Consider the following 21,490-nt stretch of genomic DNA (forward strand, 5'->3'; position numbering starts at 1 on the left):
CCTGCTATGCATGTTTTTTCCTCCTAAGTAAAGCTCTTAAGCATTCCTGATGCTAAAGGGCTTATGTCAAAAAATGTATTTCCTCAAAAAATTACAAAAAGTAAATTTAGTACAATTCTAAGGGAATATAAATAGTTACTGTTGGAAGGAACAATGATATCTGGACAAATGGCACAACGCCTAGTTGATTCATATTAGTGGGCCTGAGAAAGTAACTAAAACCTTTTTGATTTGTCTCTAGCAGTTAAAGTACAAAATGTGGGCTTGTTTGTTTGATTTTTTAGCCTAGTAAGACCTAGGGTTTTTCTTCTGCAGCTCATGAATTGTTAGTTGTGTGTTACTGAGAAGGTGTTTGGATCCAGCAATATTTGGTTACATATGCTTACCTTTGTAGCTACTTCTCTGTTCATGGCAATAATATTAATTCTAAATAGTGAGAAATACGGTGTGTGCCAGTGGCATTAGTGTTAAAGTAGGACTGCGATATCCCTGTTGTGCATGTGCTCTGCCCTGTTCAGGTAAACAGAGATTCTGGTCAGTTTACAAATGAAGTGAAAATGCCAGTAAAAACTGGAGGTTAATGTTAAAAGAGTTGAAGGAAGCAATGAAAGATGACAGTTGAAGTAAGAAACAACTGTTCGGTTACTGTAAGTCTCTGCAGATAGAAGCATCTAGTAATAAATGCTTAGTCATTTCTGTGTTGGTTAATTAATAGTAATATATTCTCCTTCAATGCTGCCTGGGTTTTGTTTTTCAGTATGAAGGGAGATGTCTTGTAGTATGTGACAACAAAATTGCTTAGTTTTGGATAAGGGAATACTTTATTAAATGACAATTTTCAGTAACTTATTTTTCTGATAAATGTAGTTAGAAATTTATGCACAAGCAGGTTCTAAGTTCTCCTGATTTACTGTGGGTTTTTCTGTGTTTTTTTAATTGTAAGATCAGGAAAGAAGAGAGCCAAAACATCACGGGCCAGTTTGAGAAAATTGGTGCAGTTTATTGATAGATGTTTTGCTCTTCAGAAGGAGTAATTGCATATAGATAATTTTGAACAAAGGAATAAAACCTAGAGTATTGGCTTTTGAGATTCTTAGTAAGTTTAATAAGTAAAAGTTTGATACTAAATATCAGTAATCTTTTTCTTAAAAAAGTTAGCTTCCTATGCCTGCCATTTATCAGGAAGTGTTAGAATGCTCTTAAATGTGAATTTCCTTCAGAGCAAGGCAGAAGAGAAGAGATGTAGTTAGGAAATCTTTTGGTTTGGGTCGCTAAAGCAGCAACAGTTCTTAATATTCGTGAACTACTTCAAACGTCTCCTAAGACCCCTCTTTTTAAAAAATGTGGTTTTAAGCATTTAGCTTTAGGCATCTGTTAAACTTGTAATAATCAGTTCTTTTATTTTTTACAGAAATTCTCTGCTGTACCTAGAACTAAGATTTTTTTTTTTAATAATGCACATAGCTTGCAGATGCATTTAGAAAGGATTAATGAAGTGACCTGTTACAGTCCAGATTTTTATGCTTAAATATTGCATCAGTATGATTTTTTTTTTTTTAAATGTAGGTCATGGGATTAACATCAGGAAATGTGAGTATTTTGGCAACATAGGGATGCTGTCTTCCATGACGACAGCTTGAGTTTGTTCACTGTTGGTGACAGAAGGAGACAGACTACTTCACTACAGAGCTGTTTATTGCAAGCATGTGTCCCTGCCATGATCTTAAGCATTGTTGTCTGCTGATTAGTACTCTATTTTGAGAAAGTGGTAAACTATCTAAAAGGTTTATTTTCAAATACTTATTAAACATAGGGAGTGATGAGTCCTCAGGTCTTAGAAAATCTAGGCATGCCAGCAAAAGCTGATGGATTATGCAAAGCAGATATAGCTAGAGTTTGGTGGTTTTCAGTAGATGTTTTATTGCTTTACTGTGTGGTAATAACCTCTGGCACATTGAGGAATTTGCACATAGAAGTTAACTTTTTTTTTTGTGAATTGTTCTTATTGTGTAACATTTTTGGAGGAGACAAAAATGCAGTGTTTCTCTGAGACAGTAATTCAAATTTGGGGCTTCGAATGTGAAACTGTCTTACTGAATTCTGGCTTTGCAAGGTCTTGCAAGATTTCCAGATTTGTTAATATCTGGCTTCTCTCCTGAATTTTCTGAAATAACAGCTTAATTTTTTAAAAATTTTTTTCTTTTTTCTGAGTACTAGCAGCTATTTATGGTGGATGGGTTTTTTGTTTGTTTGTTTTGTGGGTTTCTGAAGTGCTAAAACCGCTGTCCTCACTGCTTAGTTGAAGGCAGTTTGATGGAAGGCCATGTTGACTGGTCAGAAGCTGTTTCACGTATGTTATGCCTGGATTTTGCTGTTGTATGTGCTGGTTTGTGTGAATAAGTTTACAGGATGAAGGAATGTAGCTAGAACTTTGGAAGGACCCCAGAACTGACCTTTATTCTTTAGCCAGCAATTTTCCTGTGTTCTATGCAGCTATGAGAAAATTTTTTCCTACTGTAGTCTTCTAGATATGTCAAGCAGAGTAGAAAAAGTACACAAATTTCTTCAGGAGGAAAGCATTTCCAGATTTCTACTACTAGAAATGGGGGGAGGGAAGGATATGTCACTTTAATCTTAAAGATCATAGCTCCTAATAAGGCTGCAACTTTATACTGTTAAGTCATGAGCGGAGCTTGAATGTATTTTCTTCAAAATCTTGTGCATGGGAAACAGGTGAAGGATTTCATTTACGAGAAAACCTTGTCTTCAGACAGAGCAAACACAACAAAACTAATTTTTTAGAATCTTGCATTACCAGGTATTCTCCAGGGTTTTTTATGCACAAAATCTCCTAAGTATTAACATCAGTGATCCTTGTAGAAAGCTGCCTGGTTGAAATGGGACCTGTAATTCAAGAATAGAGCTGTATGTAATAATAAGGCATTTGTGAAATCAGTTTGTTCAGTTACAGGTATTTTAGCTTGTGTAATTATTATTTTGTACTTGCATGCTATATTGAAAATGGAAATTTGTTAGCGCTTTAACCAGCTAATGTAAATGTTGCACAATGAGCATTAACACTTATCGACCTGATATTCGCTTGTTTTGTGTGTACTTCACACTAATATATGGAAAAATGTCTACTGAGCACAATGACTGCTTCAGCTGGAACCTTGGCAATTCTTCAACACAAGAAGCCAATACTTCCCACAGAAATGGTCCAGCCATACTAGCCTTTGCCTACAGAAGTATTTTCAGTAAGTTTTTGAAGGAGTTGTACAATCTAGCATTGTCCCTACTAGGGTAATTTGTTTTGTAAACCTGTTAGTAAGGTATTGCTTGCTTTTCAAAGCTTATGGGCTTGGAAATTATAGGCACAGCAGATGATTCCCAGAAAGAAGACATCAAATAAATGAGAAGGGGTTGTATCCATTCACTCGAGCATATTTAGATTTATGAATTTGTAATTATTATTTTATACTTCTATAGACTGTCCTTCAAAGCTGCTCTTGTAGGAGGTGCCAGCAAAGACTAGGCTTTCTGGAATACGGATCTGTACTCAACAAGTAAAGTCTGAACTAGGATTAACTCTTGGAGGAGCACATACACATGCAGATACCAAAACATCCTTCAAGTTTCCAGCTGTGTGATAGACCTGTTTATGTTGATAGTTAAGACAAAGCCATCAAACTGAGGATAGTTTGTTTGGTTTTGTTTGTTTGTTTTGGTTTTGTATACAGAATAGTCTTGAAGCATAGCTTTAAATTTCAGACTTCTAATTACTGTTGCCTGGTGGCATAATTGGAATTTCATGTTGTTGGCAGTGATTTGGAAAGGTCATGTAATCTCTTGGGCATCAAGATACTGTTCTGTGATAATAATCAGCTATGTAGACTGTAAGAAATAATTTTAATAACCTAACTTGCAGTTCCTGGTTTCACAGACATTATTTCTACCATGTAGTTGATACATTAATAGTGGTAGTAAGTGTTCGGTACCTGAACAGAAGCATCTGCATGCCAAATTAGTGATTGCCTGCCTAATACAGCTGTCCTTGCTGGGTGTAGGATGCATCCCGTTCAGATGGGTGCATGTTGATAAGGAAGATATACCAGAGCAGCAAAGTAACTTCATTTGAAACTGTTGTTTTAACTTAAAAGTAATATTGATGTTTGCTAGTAGGTTTTTGGTTTTGTTTTTTTTTTTTTCTCCAGTGAAATAATCTCTGGTTGAGTGCCTTGGATAAAATAACCTCCTGTGCCACTCTTGCAGGAGGATGTGTTATGCAAGAAATTTTGAAAATTCAAGTGGTGTAATGGTCATAGAAACTAGTTTTTAGTAGTGTTGATTGAGGTCTGTTTTAAGCTATGTTGATAAAACCACTCCAAATACATGTCTATTCAGAAGACGGCACACATTGATAAAATCCCCCTCTGAGCCTTCGTCAGGCTGAACACGTCTCTCGGCCTCCCCTCATATGAGAAGTGCTCCAGTTCTTTAATCATCTTCAAGCCCCTTTGCTGGACTTTCCAGTAGCTCCATGTCTGTCTTGTAATGGGGAGCCTGGAACTGGACACAGTACTCTAGATGTGGCCTCACCAGTGCTGAGTAGAGGGGAAGGATCACCTCCCTTGACCTGCTGGCCATGCTCTTCCCAATGCAGCGCTGGATGCTGTTGGCTGTCTTTGCCACGAGGGAGCATTGTTGGCTCATTTTCAGCTTGCAGTCAGCCAGGACCCCCAAAACATAAAGTGGTGTGCCTCTCTTGGGGACTGGTTTGGGGTGGGACCCTTTCTGCAGCTGTGCTGGAGATCTCCCTGTTAAAGAGGAATTGGTGTTGCCTGTGCTCTGGCAACATCCCTACAGCAAGGGCAGCTGCTTATGAAGCTTGGTCAAACCTTGTCCCAGTGGCTGAGCCAAACCCTCGCTGGGCAGGTGTCTTGTCTGATGTGCCGTGCCTGGCCTCGCATCAGGTTATGTATGACTTGATGGTGTGTTTTAAGAAGCTAGAATGCTTTTGCTGCAGTTCAAATATTGGCCTTTGGCACCTAGTCGATGTATGTGTAAAGCAGTCTTAAGAAGGTGTGCAGGTGGAATTAACATCCAGAATATTTGGGTTTTAAGTCTCTCATTGAATCCATAAGTCAAGAAGAAAAATGTGTTTACACAGCTAATGGCTTTGGAGAGGGCTACAGTGAATGTATTTCATCTTCTTAGGAAGTTGCTTAATTTTGGAGGGTTGTTCAGATTTGTTATGACGTTGAAGTAAAATACTTCTAAATGCTTTCCCTACTCTTTGAAGGCCCTTTTCTTCCCTGCTTTCCCCAACCTCATGAAAAAAGTTGTAGTCTCTTCTGCAGAAGAGTCTTCTTCATGTGAAGACTTGTATTTTGATGGATGTGGGAGTTGAGATAAATTTTTAGGCTCGGTTGTCACCTCAGTGTAACTACTTCAATATCTTTAAAGAAAAAAGAATATTAGGCTGACAGCAGTTAGTGAGTACCTGTAGTTAGGAAGCTTCACCTAGAAATGGTGATGCTTTTGCCTTCTGGAATTACTCTATTGTTTTTCAGTCCAAACTGCTGTGCTTCTTTACTTGGAGCAGAAGGCTGTGGGAACGTGGGGACACTGGGTACACCAACCATGTGTAGGGCTGGCTGACCTCCAGGTGCTTTGGTGTAATGGTTTAACCACTTGAACCATGCTTAAAGTGTTCTGTGGTACTTTTTGTTCTCTCCTGTTTTAGAAACCCCAGTTCTTGATGTTGAGAACCTCAAGCTCTCAGCTAAGCAGGGTTACAAGGGCTGATTGAGGCAGAGTGTATGAAGCTTGTTACAAGAACTCTTTCTTTGCTGAACCAATACTGTGGTGCGATGAATGAGTTGGCCTGTAATTTTCATGTTGCTTTTACCAGGCTACATTTTAGCTAAAAATGGAAGCTTGTGGCAATGCAGATTTTTTTTCTTAAGTAGCTTGTCTACTTTTGTTCTTAAATGACCTCCATCTTTAATGTAGAATTGAAAATATCTGAGTTGCCAGGATTGCATTCTGAGGCATCACAGGATGCTTTCAGCATACCTAACTGAAAACTTAACCTGGTTTGAAAAATAAACTAAACTTTGTGGAAAAGTTTGCTGTTATGCTTCCTTACTCTTCTTGCAGGCTGGTTAAAGTAGCTCTTTTGTTTTGTTTTTGTTTTTCTTTTTTCCAGAAGGCATATGAAATCTGCAACACCTCTCCTGCATTAATGAGGGTGCAGCACAGGACAATAATGGTGTGTGTTTTGGCCTTTGCTATTGTGTATTCTGTGTGCTGTTAGTGTTCCAGCATAATTTTACTTGTTTACATTTCAGGTAATTCTTTCAGAATTTCATTAGATTTCATTATCTCTTCAGTGTGGGCAAATTTTTCTGTCAAGACTTCTGAAAGTTGAATATAGTTGATCTTTTTTCAGAACTTAAAATGGTCATGTCATGTGTTTGTGTCTTCAGGGGGGATGGAGTTTGGCCTCTAAGTGTGAGTTACTGTTTTACGTCTAAAAGTGTGTTGTTCTGGCAGTAACAAAGAAAACTGCTTACACTGTGATGGTTTCATAATCACAGTATTAAACTGTTCATCTATAAATGAGCTTGGATGAGGATGACCCATATCCTAAGTAGCTTAACCTCCATACCAGACACTGAAGTGGTTTGTAAATTTTCCAGCTAATAGTGAACTGTAAAATCAGAAAGATGCATTACATGTAAGCATTTCAGTTTAAAGTATATGAAGTTGTAGACTGGCTTTCTGATTTAAGATTATTTTGCTTCAGTACATTCTTGCTTTGTGCCTAGAATAATCTTCCATTGTCCTGATGCAGCGGCTTTGAAGATGTACACTCAGGTGTCCATTGACATCACCCATAGCCCTTGTCTTGCTGTGCAATAGAGACAGATCGCAGATGTTTTGAATGTATAAGCAGTTGTCAATGTTTCAAATCTTGGGATGAACTATAATTATTATTTTGTGCTGCCGGAGGAAAAAATTATTCTGAAATTTCTTACAAGAAATTTTTTCACCTGGCTACAAAGCCAATTTGAATGTTACATCATTACAGTCTTTCAGACTGCAAGTGTGTCAGTTACTTAATGTGTTAATTTTTACTCTTTTACTTTTTAATATCTTCAGTGATTAGAAGTCATAACTCTTCTAGAAGAGTGTTGTGCTCTCACTTGAGCTCATTAGTAGGAGGTTTATGTAACTTCTTTTGATAAGATAGATATCTTGATATTTAACTGTGCTTAGAAAGCAAGCATATCTCAGGAACAATATTGAGCAGAAATAATTTCAATGCTTTGAAAATGCAGATTGGGGGGCACTTTGCAGTGAAAATTACAGTCTTGTATGAGTGAGACAATGTTTTGTTACAATCCTAAACTCTCTAATAGTATGGACTTCTGTATCACTAGGGGAGGAGAATTAATGATCTGAGGATTGCAAGAGTTTTCTTGGAAAAAGAATGGTAAAACCTTCTTGACATGAGCCAGTCTTTTGGTTATGTTAGTATTATTAAAGTAATGCCCATTTCCTTCATGAAGACAAGCCGGCTGTTTAAGTTAGCTAACAAAAAATAGTCTGTGCTTTGATAGTATTTTAATTTCTACTAGATTTGTTAAGAGATTGGTGTTATTTCTTGATAATTGTACTAATTCTGGTTTTGGTTTTTTTTTTTTTCCAGAATTTACATGTTTGACAGCAGAAGTTGGCTTTCTACTGTAGTGAGAGAAAACGTAAGTAGAGAAATAAGGTAATTTCTTTTTTCTACTGCTTGAGAAAATCATACTGTTTTTAAAAAGTGGCTAACTTCAGGTTTTTAGCTGTTAATCTGTGCAAGCCTAAAGTACCTGTTTTCTACTTTAGCATGTGTATTCTTATGTCAACAGGAAGGATTTTAAAATGGCCAGGAAACCTGCTAAATAATAGATGTTAGTGCCTGCCTTCTTTCAAAAATGGAACTGGCAAAGCAGAGGGAGACCATAGATGAAACTGTTTCATCTCAGTGGGGCAGGGAACTGTAATAAATAAAATGATGAGAATAGTTATTCTCTCATGAATGAAAAATTACTTATCCGCCATGTTTGACAAAGGAAGGCCAAATTTCTTTTGAGCAAAGTGGCTCTTGTCAGAATACTCTTTTCAATGTGTCAGTATTATTTAAACAGAACCTAAAAGTTTCAGAGTTTATATTCTGTGTAATCGTAATTATTACTAAAATTCTTGGAACAGTGAAACCTTCATTACCTTCAAGACTATAACTTCAAATGTTTGTGCCTCTTGTGAAGCCCCTTAGTCTGTGAGGAACATTACTAGAGAGCCATGTGTTGGGTAGAAGGTATTTCCTCAGTTAAATGTGTTACTTCCAATTACTAGATATTTACCTGTTTTTTCAAAAAGCAAGGAGCAAGCAAGCCCCATCTCTTTCTCTAAACCTATCTTCTGAGGTGTTCTCTAATTAGTTACCTTGGTCAACCTTAGACACCTCCAGTGTTTTCTTTTGGAGGAGCATAAACTGAAACTGAACACGGTGTTCCCAGCGTAGACAAATCATTGCTTTTACTCAGTGGTATTATGATATTTTCAGTATTTTCTGTGCTGTTTTCTATATAATCTTTTGTTTTAACCAGTGCTGGGTATTAAGCCAATGTCTTTGAGCTATTCAGTGCATGTTGTACAGGGTTTTTTTTCCCTTCAAATAAAGTTTGTATCACAGAAGCTTGTGTGATTCTGTACGTTTCTTATGTTGTCTTCTTGTATACCTTTTCTATGATTTCTAACTTCTAAAATTATCTACACCTCTTTTATCGTGATCACCATATCTGGAGATGTGTGTACTTCAGGATCAGAAGGCACCCTTGAATTTTTGTGTCTTCTATTTTGAATCACATAAATAGGAGAGAGAACACCTCAAATTTGTTCCACAAGCAATTCTGATCTTACTGTGTTTTCTATTGAATAAAAGTCAAATAGGAATCAATATATACTTCCAATGAAATAACAAAAAAAAGTCTCAGCTTTTCAAAGCCAATATGATGTCAAAACATTGGAACTAACAGTGGATTGTGTATAATTCCTTTGTCATTGTGAAAATGTACAAGCTGTTGTGCATGTTGCTAATAGGATTTATGGTATCTAATAGATTAGCACAGCTTCATTTAATCAGATGACCTGCTATGAAGACTGTCTGGTAGGCATAACATGAACTCATTATTTAAGGCTGTAAAGTTTTGGCTGTGTTTTTTGCAAATGATGTGTTTTGTTTTTCTTCTGGCTGTTTCATATGCACTGGAGTGATGCATATTAGCAGGAAAGATGTTGAGGGAACAAACAGCAGACAGCCTATTCATTTGGGAGAAAGGTGATTTGGCTAACCTTCTTATGAAATTACTGTACTTGGTAATACTCTAACAATATAAATTTAAACCCTCTGTGTTACCAGACTTTGCATCAACAGTGGTTTGATGATGTTACTTTACTTGTTGCTAGTAGTAATGTGTAGTAAAAATACCCTGTAGCAAAAAAAGTTTGACCATCAAGGGATAGAAGTTCTAAATACTTGACTTAATGACAGCTGTGATTTAAAATCTGTGTTCTCTTATTTTAATCTGTAGAGGTTATTCACAGGACAGGCTATTTAGGAAAGGATGGAAGACTCCATCCTTTTTTTTATTCTTTTTTATAGGAATAGTGTGAGAAAATGAAATAACAAAGTGTTTAGTAAGCATTGCCTCATTGCTGTTACCAGGTAGTTTTAGAGAGGAATCATATTTAACCCAAGAATATATGTTTGGATGAGTTGTATTCAACTCTTCCTATTTCTCTTATAATGTAGGCAAGCATCAGTCTATACACAAATGTGATGATATTGATGATACCTTGGTTTCAGTAACTGGACTTAATTGGATAAACAGCTTGAGCTCTGGAAAGGACATTAAAGTTCTAACAATGAGTGAATTTGATTTCTTGCTTAGCCTTTGAATTCTTCTGTCACAGTTTTCTGAGTAGTGAGCTTTACCTTTAGATTAGAATTATTATACTGGGATCCTAAGTATATCTCCATTTGCAGGAAGTATGTGGAAGTTTTCTAGATTTCATAAGGCTTTCTATTCAGTTCAAAGATTCTGTGCAGAGTCGTTCAACGTATAATTGACTGCCTCGACATATATAACTTTCCTCTTACATTGGAATGTAGCTCATGTAGCTTAGAGAAAAACAAACCCAGAAGTTGTTACTTTGAGATGAGTGACATGATAAATCCTTTTGACATAGTTGAATTGTGAAGTTTTATCATATATGTAAAGTAACAAATTGGATGAAATCAATATTTGATTTTCTTATGTAGGAAACAGAGGAACAAAGTGACTTTTCTATGGGTAACTTGTAAGAAGAGATTAGAGACTTGGGTCATTTGGAGTAGTGAAGAATAGTAAACTACCTTGCAAGTATGCATATTGATGTCCCTAGCAAGAAGAGAATTATCTACAAGGTATACTTATCAACAAGATTAGGGGGAATTAGGCTTAGAGCAGAGACACTTAAGCACTTCAGCCTCTGGAAAGGTCTTGAGTGAGTTCAGCAAAGTGAATGTGTTATTCCTGAGAAGCCTGCCTTCAGGAACACAGTAACATACTCAAAAGAAAGTGAGGTAAGCATGAGTTTGCTACCTATTTCTTCACAGCTATGGTGATAATTTGGAAAAAAGGAGTGTGTAACTTGAGTAGTGACTTTTTGCATGAGGTTTGTTTGATTTAGAAATTTAATGACTTCTTTCAAAACCCCAGAAATAGAAGCATCATCCATATCAACCTTACAGTTTCTCCTAGAAACCTTCTTTTAAAATGGGGTTAAATGCCTTTAAAACATGCTGAGAAACAGAAATATATTATTTCATGATATTCAATTGTGCTAGTTTGTGATAAGCATAGATCATATGTTGAACAGTCTCTGCTTGTTACTTCTGTGTCTGTAATACAAATAAATCTGTATAAGAATTTCCCATGTATCAAGAGTGAGAATAGATAAAAATATTTGTTTTCCCGTACATTTTCCTGACCTTACCTGTTGTTCTTGCTCTTTTAAAGGTTGTGGTTTTTTTTTTTAAATGCTAGATACTAGTAAGCTCTGCTGATTTACAGTATAGCTGAAAAGTACGCAAGAGGATGGAACCCTTCTTTTCCCCATGGATCTCTCATTTCTGCCATAAATTTAATTGCCTAAGACTTAGTGTAAAAGAAATAGAGGAATAGCCAAGTTGTTTGACTGGTGTCCCATAAATTTTACAGTCTGCTTCAGAGAACTCCTATATTTTAATGCCCTTGGCTTCATTAAGACTTTCGTTTCCTGAGTGTGAGTTCAGTCATGTTGGCAGGAATTGGAACTTCCGGTTGATGTTGAAACAACAAAGACTACAAAGGGAATGTGCAAATCTGGTTAAACAATTCCTATGGATGCTGTCAGAAATGCAGTTCAGAGTTTAAAATTGCTTGGAAGGCATACTAGGGCTAACTTGTAACTCTAAAAGTGTATCTAACTTCAAGATATGAACTTGTCATATGAATATATTACAGATGGGAAAGACATCAAGGGTTGTATGCATTCAGCTACTAATTGTCATGCAGCGAATATTGAAACATGAGTCCTACCTAGCAGGTGACTGAAGGTCAAGATCCATAGAAGCTGCTTTAACAATAGTGGTTGTTAAGTTCCTTGAACTCCTTGCTGCCTGTGATAATGGAGATGGTATCTTGCATGTAAGTGTAAAGATTGCTGTAGTGTTGGTAAATCATTTTGAAGTTGTTCATTAGAAGGAAGCTCCCCTTAAAACATTAGTGATTGTCTTGATGTGGAGTTCACAAATAAAGCATTTTAGGAGCTTAGCTGCACAGTAGGTAGGGCAGGTTATGTATACGCATGTCTTGCTAGTTGTGTGATAAAGTGCATTTATGAATTGACTCTCAAGGTCATGTTCTGTAGTGTGTTTAGTTAATTCTTACAGATTGTGAAGGAGTTTGGGTTGTTCTGCCCCTGCGTAAAGTGAGTCTTGGAAGAGAATGGAGGCAAAGTGCTGAGGCAGAGAATCTGCTGAGGCAGATTCAATTCATCACATTGAATTTGATGTGAGAGTTTCTTCTGTAACAAAAGTATATGTATAGTTACTGTGCTAGGCCTTTCAAACTGTAATGGAGGTTTTATTTGTGTGAAGACAGACGTGTACGTGCTAGTTAAGCTATGATATCCCATCAGCTGGGGAATGTGACTTATGTCCCTTCAGCTTCTTATATGGCTGTATCAATGTTACTGCTTCTGTGTTACTGCAGAAGAAACCTGACACTATTGGGCTGCTTCATCTGGCTTTTTCATTTGCAGTAGTACCCTTCAGTGTATGCTGTATTAAGCAATAAGGCACAAACATGAAATAAGATTGTATGATTTGTTTTAAACTCAGTGTATGCAAATAATCCAGAAAGAAACTACAGGGCTCAGTTTCTGTGAAGTGAACTTTCTCAATATGACTTTTTTCCTAGGATTGGTGTTTATCTCCTTAGGCCTCTTCCTATTCCATACAGAGAAGTTTTATTTCATTTAAATGCAAGAGAATTCTATTACATAGTGCACAAATTCTGGCAGAAATAAATTGGCACTATTTTAAGCTATATGTTACAGGAGAATGTATCTGCTTTGACTGACATTAGACTATTCATCCTATTATATTTTTAAATAAAGCTGCATGTAAATCTTCAATGTAGTTACCTGTAACTCTGCAGCTGGAATTCTGATATCCTAAATCTTTATCTTGCTGTGACCTTGAGCAGAACACTTAAGTTTTGGATTGTAATTTCTTTCTCTGAAATAGCAATGATACCATCCCTAAATTCTTTGTACTCTGCCTGGAGAGGTTGGTATTTGCTTAGTGGGAAATGGGCTTATGTATTAAATTAGCAAATGGCAGAAACAGGACTGGATATCAAAAAGCTAAAAGATCTGAAAATTTGCAGTTTATTCTTAAGAACAGTCTCTAGAGTTTCTTAATTCCTTTATGACAAGTGTAGTGCATACTATTTCACAATGTGTGTGAACTACACAGGAGCTGTAGACAGTGATGACTGCATGCTAAAAACTGTAGAGAGACCCAACCACAGAGCTTTTTGTGTTAAATGTAAAATGAACAAAACATCTTGAGAAACAAAAGAGCATTCAAAAGAAAAGAAGGTGGTTATAGAATCATAAAACACTCTTGATGGGTTTTGTCTTAACTGGATTTTGGACTAAGCTGAACAAGCAAACTTAGAGGGGCTTAAAGATGACCCTGGAACCAGAAGAGAGAAAGAAGAGACCTAGTTTCACAATAAAATGAAAGGGCTTTGAAATTGTATGAATGAAGGTTTTGAGACAGAAGCTAACTCAAATTCCTTTTCTAAAATATTTTGGGTTTCAGAGAAGAATATAAATTTGTAAATGATTATATGAAAAGATCTGACATTTGTTCCTTGAGGTCCTCAGTTTGGAATACTAGCTACTATGAAGAGAGCTCTGACATAAGTCTGGTTATGTGGGATAGCAATATTTAGGGAATGTTAAAGTCTTAATAACTCTTTTGAAACTTCTTTTTTTTCGACACTGATGTTTGCTCTGCTGCTTTAATTTACCTTCACAATATGTTCTCTGTTACGGTGTCTGGATAAAAATTTGGAAGTTATCCTCATCTTTCTCCTTGGGAAGGGCTTTAGGAAAAAAACAAAACCCGCATGCTTGCAAAGATAAATAAGCTGATTAAATCTTAACAGAATAATATGTAAAGCTGCTAGCAAAGCATTTGCTTCATTTAATAGTAAAGGGTCAATTCTGGCTAATAAAATGTTCTAAAAACACTCTACAAGTGTTTATTTATAAACTCCAGGTGCTCTAGGTAGCATTTGAAAATGGTTTATCTTGTTCTGCAGTAAAACATAAACTTCATCAGCATGTTTCTGCAGCATCTTATATTGGTATCAAGCTGCAGAGGTTTTAAAACAAAAAGTTTAAGAACAGCTGAGTTTTAGGTATGGAATGCTAGTGAAAATGCCAACAATATCTTTCTGGAACAGTGACTTTTAAAGATAAGTTGTATGCTTAATAGAAAATATCTATATGCTTTTTATACTGGGAAACAGTCCAATAGTTGAGGAACTCTATAGGCAATAGTTGAGCGTGTTCAGTGATAGTTATGTTTTATTGAGCTTCTATCTTGCTGGCTACAGAGTACAGCAGACAGAGGGATATATGTTAGTAATTTGGTGCTTATTGATGCTAGGAAAATAGTCTTAGAGGGGGAAAATATCTGTTGGCAGCGGTTTCTCAAACTCCTCCCCTCAACCTAACATTCAAAAAATACTAGTTTTATTCTGACAACATGTTAATGTTAGAATCTGTTCTGGAAATCTCAGGGAGACATTTAGCAATTAACAAGTAAAATCCTGAACAACATTTGTGAGTGATCTCCTTTTATCCAGGTATCAGAACAACATTTCTCATAACTGCTGTGTTATGGACAGTGTTCATAATAGGTCTTTTTACAACATTTTGCAAGTGCTTGTGTCAGTCTGTAAGTACTTAAGGTGCTTATTCTTTGATAGGAGGATTCCTTACTCTATTGTTAAGACCTACAGAGAAGTTCTGTTATGTCTAACGTTAGTGTTATCTGCTGGTTCACTCTTGGGAAATTTGAGTTTCTACAAAGCTGAATCAGAAAAACACTAATGAAAAAAAATGCAAAAAAGAGGCAGGCCTGGAGGAAAGGAATAAGTCCAAATTATATTTTATTTGCTGTGGCTGGAAGAAAGCTAAGCACATTCATGTGTGGTAACACCTTATTCTGAAGAGATTTCAGAGGAATATTTTCACCTGTATTCCAGTACTTACAAACCAATCTGTCTTTTTTTCAAGTGCTGTTTGAGGTGGTTGAAAGGACTTGTCTACTCTAGTAATTTCAAGCTATGACTTCTACTAATTCTCATTATTATCACCTGTCTTACAGATTTCTGGTTGTTTCGGAGGTGGCAGTGAAGCACACCTTTAGCACAGGAAAATGAGTGAGCTTGACCAGTTACGCCAGGAGGCCGAGCAACTGAAAAACCAAATCAGAGTATGTATTGTATCGGTGGATCTTGAAGCCAGTAACAGTAACATCACAGTACAGATGAATGGTCATTTGCATGTCTTGAGGAGAATAGAGATGGACAGAAATGATGCATTAAGTTAGGTGTTTTCACAATGTCAAAGTTAATGTCATGGATATTTAGAAAATGCAAGCACATGTAACTGCTTCAGGAAATTACTTTTTGGTCTTTAATATTGCTTAGAAAATAATAGTACACAAATAATGTACAAAATGGATTAGATCAAAATGAAAGTTTACCGAAGTTTTTTGAGTTTCTACAAAGCTGAATCAGAAAAACACTAATGAAAAAAAATGCAAAAAAGAGGCAGGCCTGGAGGCTTAACCAATGTTAAGCAACCTCCTGCTTAAAATGTCTTCATGGTGAAAATCATATTACCTTTCTCTCAAAAGAAGAAGAAAATTTCAAAGTTAAATGCTCAATATGCTCAATGTGTTTTGACAGCAGACAGCATATTATGTTCATGCTGCAGTTAGGATGGGTCCTCTCTGGATGACAAGCAGAAATGCTTTCTGAACCTTGTTTTGAGGGTGCTTGATCAACTTGACAAAACAGAGATAGACTATAAAGAGATGTACAGAACTTCTTCTGATTTCTCTAACTTTCTTCTGTTGCAGGATGCTAGGAAAGCATGTGCGGATGCCACCCTGGCTCAGGTAAGCATTTAAGAGTTTAACATGAATTATGAAAATTTGTCTCCTTTACAAAAAGAAAATATGGTGTAAGAAGGTAAGTACAAGTGAATCTTTTTTCCTCCTCTATCAATTTTTAAATTTTGCCTTTAGGTGGTTCCTTCAAGAAATAAGTATGTTGTTTATGTTTGTCCAGTTTCTGAGACCGGTAGCCTTGAGCAGTAGTTTCTTTAAGAAGTGACTCAGGGCACATCTCTACTGCTTAATGGAAAATAATGCAGGGGAGCCCCAGTGTTCTGCTGCGGGTATGGTAGTAGTACAGTTGCATTACCGTGATAATCTGAACCGTAAGACTTGCTGAGGTTAACCTACTTACTAATTTCTACATGGTGCTGCACTTGCATCTGAACTGCTTCTGATCCTGAGCTAATACCTTTGCATCTTGCTGTACTGTCACATTTTGATCTTATTTGGCTTGGCTTCAGTCAACATTAACTTGGGGAAAGGGTAATCTGTAGTCTGTAGTACATCTCATGGAGATATGGTGGGTTTTTTTCTAGAAATCTGGTAGGAATTTAGACTGAAACAGATTATTATGGCATTGGAAGAGGTGGCAAGCCTTTACTTTTTTTTTCCTAGATATATCATGAATCGGTTTACTCTTGTCGCCTACTTCAGTCCATTTACTTGAATGTTGACTATTAATCCTGTGTGTCTGATTTAAGATAGTTGGTACAGAAGTGATTGATGTCAGTTTATTAATCTAAAATGTTCCTAAAATATCAAGTAAAAAATGTAATACCAACCTTTATTTGAGTGTACATATCTTGTGATCTCATTTTATGTGAGGCACAATGTTGAGTATTTTCCAGGGTGAAAGTGGGGGCGGGGGGAAGCTTCAGTATTAGTTAATACGAGCGATGTCCACCATGAAAGGAGTTGAATGTCAGGGAAACATTCTTATCTGTTCATCTGAGTCCTAAGCTGTGTTGATAGCCTTTGAAAAGAAGCAGAGATCTTTGCTCAAATGCACTTGCTAAAGAATTTTGTAACATGGAAGCATGAGAAGTATGCAGATATTATCCAAAAAATAAACTCACAAACTCTTGGATTTGTTGTGATGTGTACTACTTACAGTACTGGAAATGCATTGTGCTGTTTTGTTTTTTTTTTTTTAAACTGGTACTTCTCTCCAGACTGGAGGACTTACTTATATTAAACTTAACAGTGTAAGGACAGCTAAACTGATTACTTCATCACTGAGCTATTCACTTATTCCAAAGACTAATTTTATCTTCAAGAAGTTAAATAAATCAGGAATACTATGAATTTAATTATCCTATACTTGGAAGGGAAGGCCATTTGGATCTGAAAGTGAGTTATTCGTTCATACTTTAAAAGTGGAGACATATTTAAAGCCTAATATACCTCCCCACACCCACCCTTCTGGGGGAAAAAAAACTTAGTCTACCACATTTATCTATACACGAGTAGAAAACCCAGATCAAAGGCCTGAAATCCTAGAAGTCTAAGAAGATATGACCTAAACAAAGTAATTTCTGAGAGTCTATAAATGCAACAGAGAGGCTGCTTTCTTCATTGGATAAAGACATACTACGTAAAATGATGTAACTTTTGATTAGGCAATTTTTAAAAACTCAGTCAATATTCAAAATGTGGGACTTTATTTGGTCTGCATTGGAATGCTCATTTCAATGTAATTGTGTATGACGTGTTACTTTTGGAACTATGAAGTGAAAAATTCAGTCTATGACCATTCCCATTTCAGATCACAGCCAATATTGACCCAGTGGGGAGAATTCAAATGCGCACTAGAAGAACACTCCGGGGACATTTGGCTAAAATTTATGCAATGCACTGGGGGACTGATTCCAGGTGGGTGCTAGTAATACAAAATTGGATCACTTGGCTTCACTGTTCTTTGGAAAGTTGAGTGTACAGGACTCTCTTATTTTCCTGTTCCTACCACTAGGAACCTCTAATTCCAAGAGAACTCGGACAACCAAGAGAATTCAGAAACACTTAATATCAATTTTTTCCTTCTAATGTCTATATTTTTGTCATCCAAATCTAAATTTAGTGCCAAAATACCAGTCTTCATCTACTTGCCTGAAAAATGTAGTTGTGGTACCACATGAATTCTGAGGAACTGTGGAGATAGCGTAGATTTCATCATCAGTTGTCTTTTTTCCTTAAATGTTTCCTGTTAACTACTGATGTTTAGTTATAAAGAAACGAAATTATGCTACTATCAGCTACTTTCATTCTCTTTCCTTTACAAGAATCTTAAGGCACACTAATGGCAGCAAATTTGCAAACTTCAGTTGAAAGAATATGTTGCTGCTTCCTTGCAGGAACAGATTAAAAAAAAAACTCCCCTTAGGAATTTTTAAGTTACAACTAAGGAGTTTGTAAGTTACAGCTAGCCTCTTTCTACTCAGTAGAGATTTTTCAAAGAAAGCTTGATGTTGTTAAAGTTACCTTCTTACCAAATTTGTGTAAAGAAGCTGTGCCTTGTGAAAGAACTGCACGAACTCTTGTGTGTGTGCATACAGCAAATACACTAAAGCAAAATAGCCAAGTGCTTAACAAAGAAGACAGTATGCATCATAAAGATGAAAAATAATTCATGATGTGTTATACTTTTAGTTTCTGAATTGCCTAGTACTTAAAAATCATAATAAACACAATTGTTACTTTGAGTTAAACTATAGTGTTTCGCACCTTAGTTTTCTGTGCCTGTGAAAGAAGCTAATTTCTCAGATATGTTGAATTCATTGCTTCAGGCATCTCATTGGCATATAGCTTATTTAAAAGATGGGGTTTCAATTTCTTGTTTGGCAAAAGTGTTTCAAGATAGCTCTAAAATACAACTTAGAGCAAAAAAAATTAATGCAAAGAGACTGGAGTACTTCGATGATTGCATTGTATTGTTCAACTTGGAAATGGTCAGAAGAAGATGCACAGAAGAAATTTGAATACCATGTTGGAGTATTTTATCCCAAATGACTTAGAAAATGTGGAGACTATACAGATTTTTCATGTCAGTAGACCTGATCTATCTTTAAACACATTAAAAGCAGGTAAGAGAGCTCTGAACAATGGATTAGGTACATCATGTTTCAAACGTGATTGCTGGATGGGGATTGAGGTGGTGTTGATTTAGAGTAAAAATCTTCCTAACGCTACCCCTTCCATTAGTGATATCTTTGCTGCATTTCATTTTCATTTCCATTGTATTTCAGTGCTGACATCCATTCAGGGTTTTTTGACATCTTAGAACTTAAATTCTTGTTTTAAAAATAGGAAAAAGGAAAACATGTTGATAGTGTAGATTCCCAAACTCAATGAATCTGAAGCCTGTGTGTAGAACACAGAAGCACTGATTCCATGTAAGTTTTCTCCCTCAGTTTTCAAGATTGAGATGTTAGTTACATGGCTACAGTTTTTTCTGAAGTCAGAACATGTAGGTGTTCATCACACATTTCCGTAATATTTAGCATTGAAATTGAGTACTTGCACAATTATTTTTATAGTGCTAATAACTGAATTGGGTAATGCTGCACTGTACTTAAATTGTTTCAAGTACCTTGGCCTTGACAGTGGAGACAAATGCCATCACAAAGCTGTTGCTTCTTGTCTTCCCGCAATGATTGTGTTTACCTCCTGTTTCCTCTCTAGGCTTCTAGTTAGTGCCTCCCAGGATGGCAAACTTATAATTTGGGACAGCTATACTACAAACAAGGTAAGACTAACTGATATGTTGCTATGTAATTCAGTTCTAAATACAAAGGAAGGCAATGTTACCTATCATGATTTTGGCTGTATTGCTTTCATAGTCCTAAGACTAAATTTTGAATTCTTCAAAACAATAACGCTTGCATTTAAAGAATATAGCAGTGCCTTAAGAGCATTGTGTATGGAAACGTGCACCACAAATGGAAAACAATGAAATACTTAATTCTAGAGAATGTTTTGGTTTGTTTTGATACCGCAGAGACACTGATCAACAGAGAGCAAGAAGTAGTCGGCATGTTGCTCCAGAACAGTCAGAGACTTAAGCATAGCCATAGTAATTTGTTGTCTGCAGTTAAGTATTGAAAGACCTGACATATATAAAGGGTCATCACTTTCTGGCTGTAATCACATGATGCAGTTCAGGATTACTTTTACTTTCATATGACAGTGATGGGTATTTACTGGTTATGGTTACTGTTATCAGGGTTAGCAACAATTCACATGTTGCCTCTTTGAGTTAGGTTGACAGAACTTCTTAAGTCTCTTGTGCACAGGAGCATGGAACTGACTTTATTTCAAATAAATTTTCCTGGCTTAGCTGATCATAGCCTTAAAAACAATTTTACCAATGCACTTGAGCAAATGGCTACAGAGGACACAGAGGCAGAAACAAACTGCAGCAGCAACTCCTAAAGCTGGGATTATTGTTGAATCCCTGTTGTGAAACTAATGAATCCACAACTTTAGTAGAGTAATAATACTGCTTGCAAAATAAAAATAAACCCTCTCGTTTTTGCCTTCATCCTCCTCCTTTCACCCCAGCCTGCAGGTAAATGTGATCTAAATTACTGTAACAGCTGAAAGATAAGATGGTATACGATGATTTCCATATTAGTATCTTCAATTCTTACATGAATGCTAATTAATCCATGGCATCATTAAGGGGCAGAGAGCAGCTTTCTTATCTGGGGGGAATGGAATCAGAGGTTGTTACTAGACTGGTAAAATTTTTAGTAGAATCAGAAATAGAACTCTTCAGCTGAAAAAAAAAAAACACCTCCCCCCATACCTCTTGGAAGTATCGATTCAGTAAAATAGCAATTGAGTTAAAATCAAACAAAAAACCCCCTACCCTACCCCTGAAAGAAGGAAGGAAGAAAAAACAAAACAAAACAAAAACCCACCAAAAATACTGGTGTTGAAACAGTATTAAATTTGACTAGGTAGCACCCAGAAGCAGGAAATGCAAAAATACTTGAATGATAGTCTGCAGATGTTCTTTTGGCAGTTGCAGCACACATTGGAAGTAACACAATTGTCATAAATATGATATTTTCCTAATGATAAAGTAAAATGCCTCAAGGTGAATATTGCGATTAATTCCTTGGTAGAAGACTTCTCAAAATGAGCTGGTTGTGTTTTTAGCGCAGGCTATTGTTTTTTAACTGCTGGTTGCTGCAGGATCACTGATTACTGTAGCAGCAGAGGAACAGACAGTAATCTTCACTGTTTTCTTAAGAAATGCAGGAAGATTGTTAATATTGCATGAAATCTCACAATATATATAAGGATATGATCCCTTTCTTAAAGATGTTATGAACAAATTTGAGGGATGAATGCAACAAGTTAACAAGACAGAACAGGTTTAGCTTCAATAATTTTAAAAATAAACTTCTTTGAGCACAGAATGACAAGGAAACATGGGGTAGTTATTTAAATATGAAGCTTGATTGCTTGCAGTGGGTTTCCAAAGAAGGATTTAAATGGCAGTGAAAGTAGCGATTTTTTTACTTGCTCATTCAGAGCATAGCATCTAAGCCTGGAATCGGCAGTGTTGCTGACTGTACTTGGAAGTCAATATTTTCCTGAACCTATAATAGTAATCAGAGCACTGAAATGAAATAATTT

At 36.3% G+C, this 21,490-nt stretch overlaps 1 protein-coding gene across 8 annotated transcripts in view; it reads left to right on the plus strand.

Annotated features, from left to right (window-relative positions):
- Positions 1-21,490, plus strand: part of GNB1 (G protein subunit beta 1) — a 46,360-nt gene that overhangs the window by 13,842 nt on the left and 11,028 nt on the right. For 5 of the 8 annotated variants that reach the window (XM_075172276.1, XM_075172282.1, XM_075172281.1 and 2 more), the window contains exons 2-7: positions 6,212-6,274; positions 7,718-7,769; positions 15,050-15,157; positions 15,809-15,847; positions 17,613-17,719; positions 19,526-19,589. In XM_075172276.1, the coding sequence (XP_075028377.1) occupies positions 15,101-15,157; positions 15,809-15,847; positions 17,613-17,719; positions 19,526-19,589 (267 nt within the window). In that variant the 5' untranslated portion in view covers positions 6,212-6,274; positions 7,718-7,769; positions 15,050-15,100. The remainder of the gene's footprint in view (positions 1-6,211; positions 6,275-7,717; positions 7,770-15,049; positions 15,158-15,808; positions 15,848-17,612; positions 17,720-19,525; positions 19,590-21,490) is intronic. The other 3 variants (XM_075172279.1, XM_075172283.1, XM_075172280.1) reach the window with 1 other exon arrangement.

Source organism: Calonectris borealis, chromosome 23 (assembly GCF_964195595.1).
Source record: "Calonectris borealis chromosome 23, bCalBor7.hap1.2, whole genome shotgun sequence".
Lineage (NCBI taxonomy): Eukaryota > Metazoa > Chordata > Aves > Procellariiformes > Procellariidae > Calonectris > Calonectris borealis.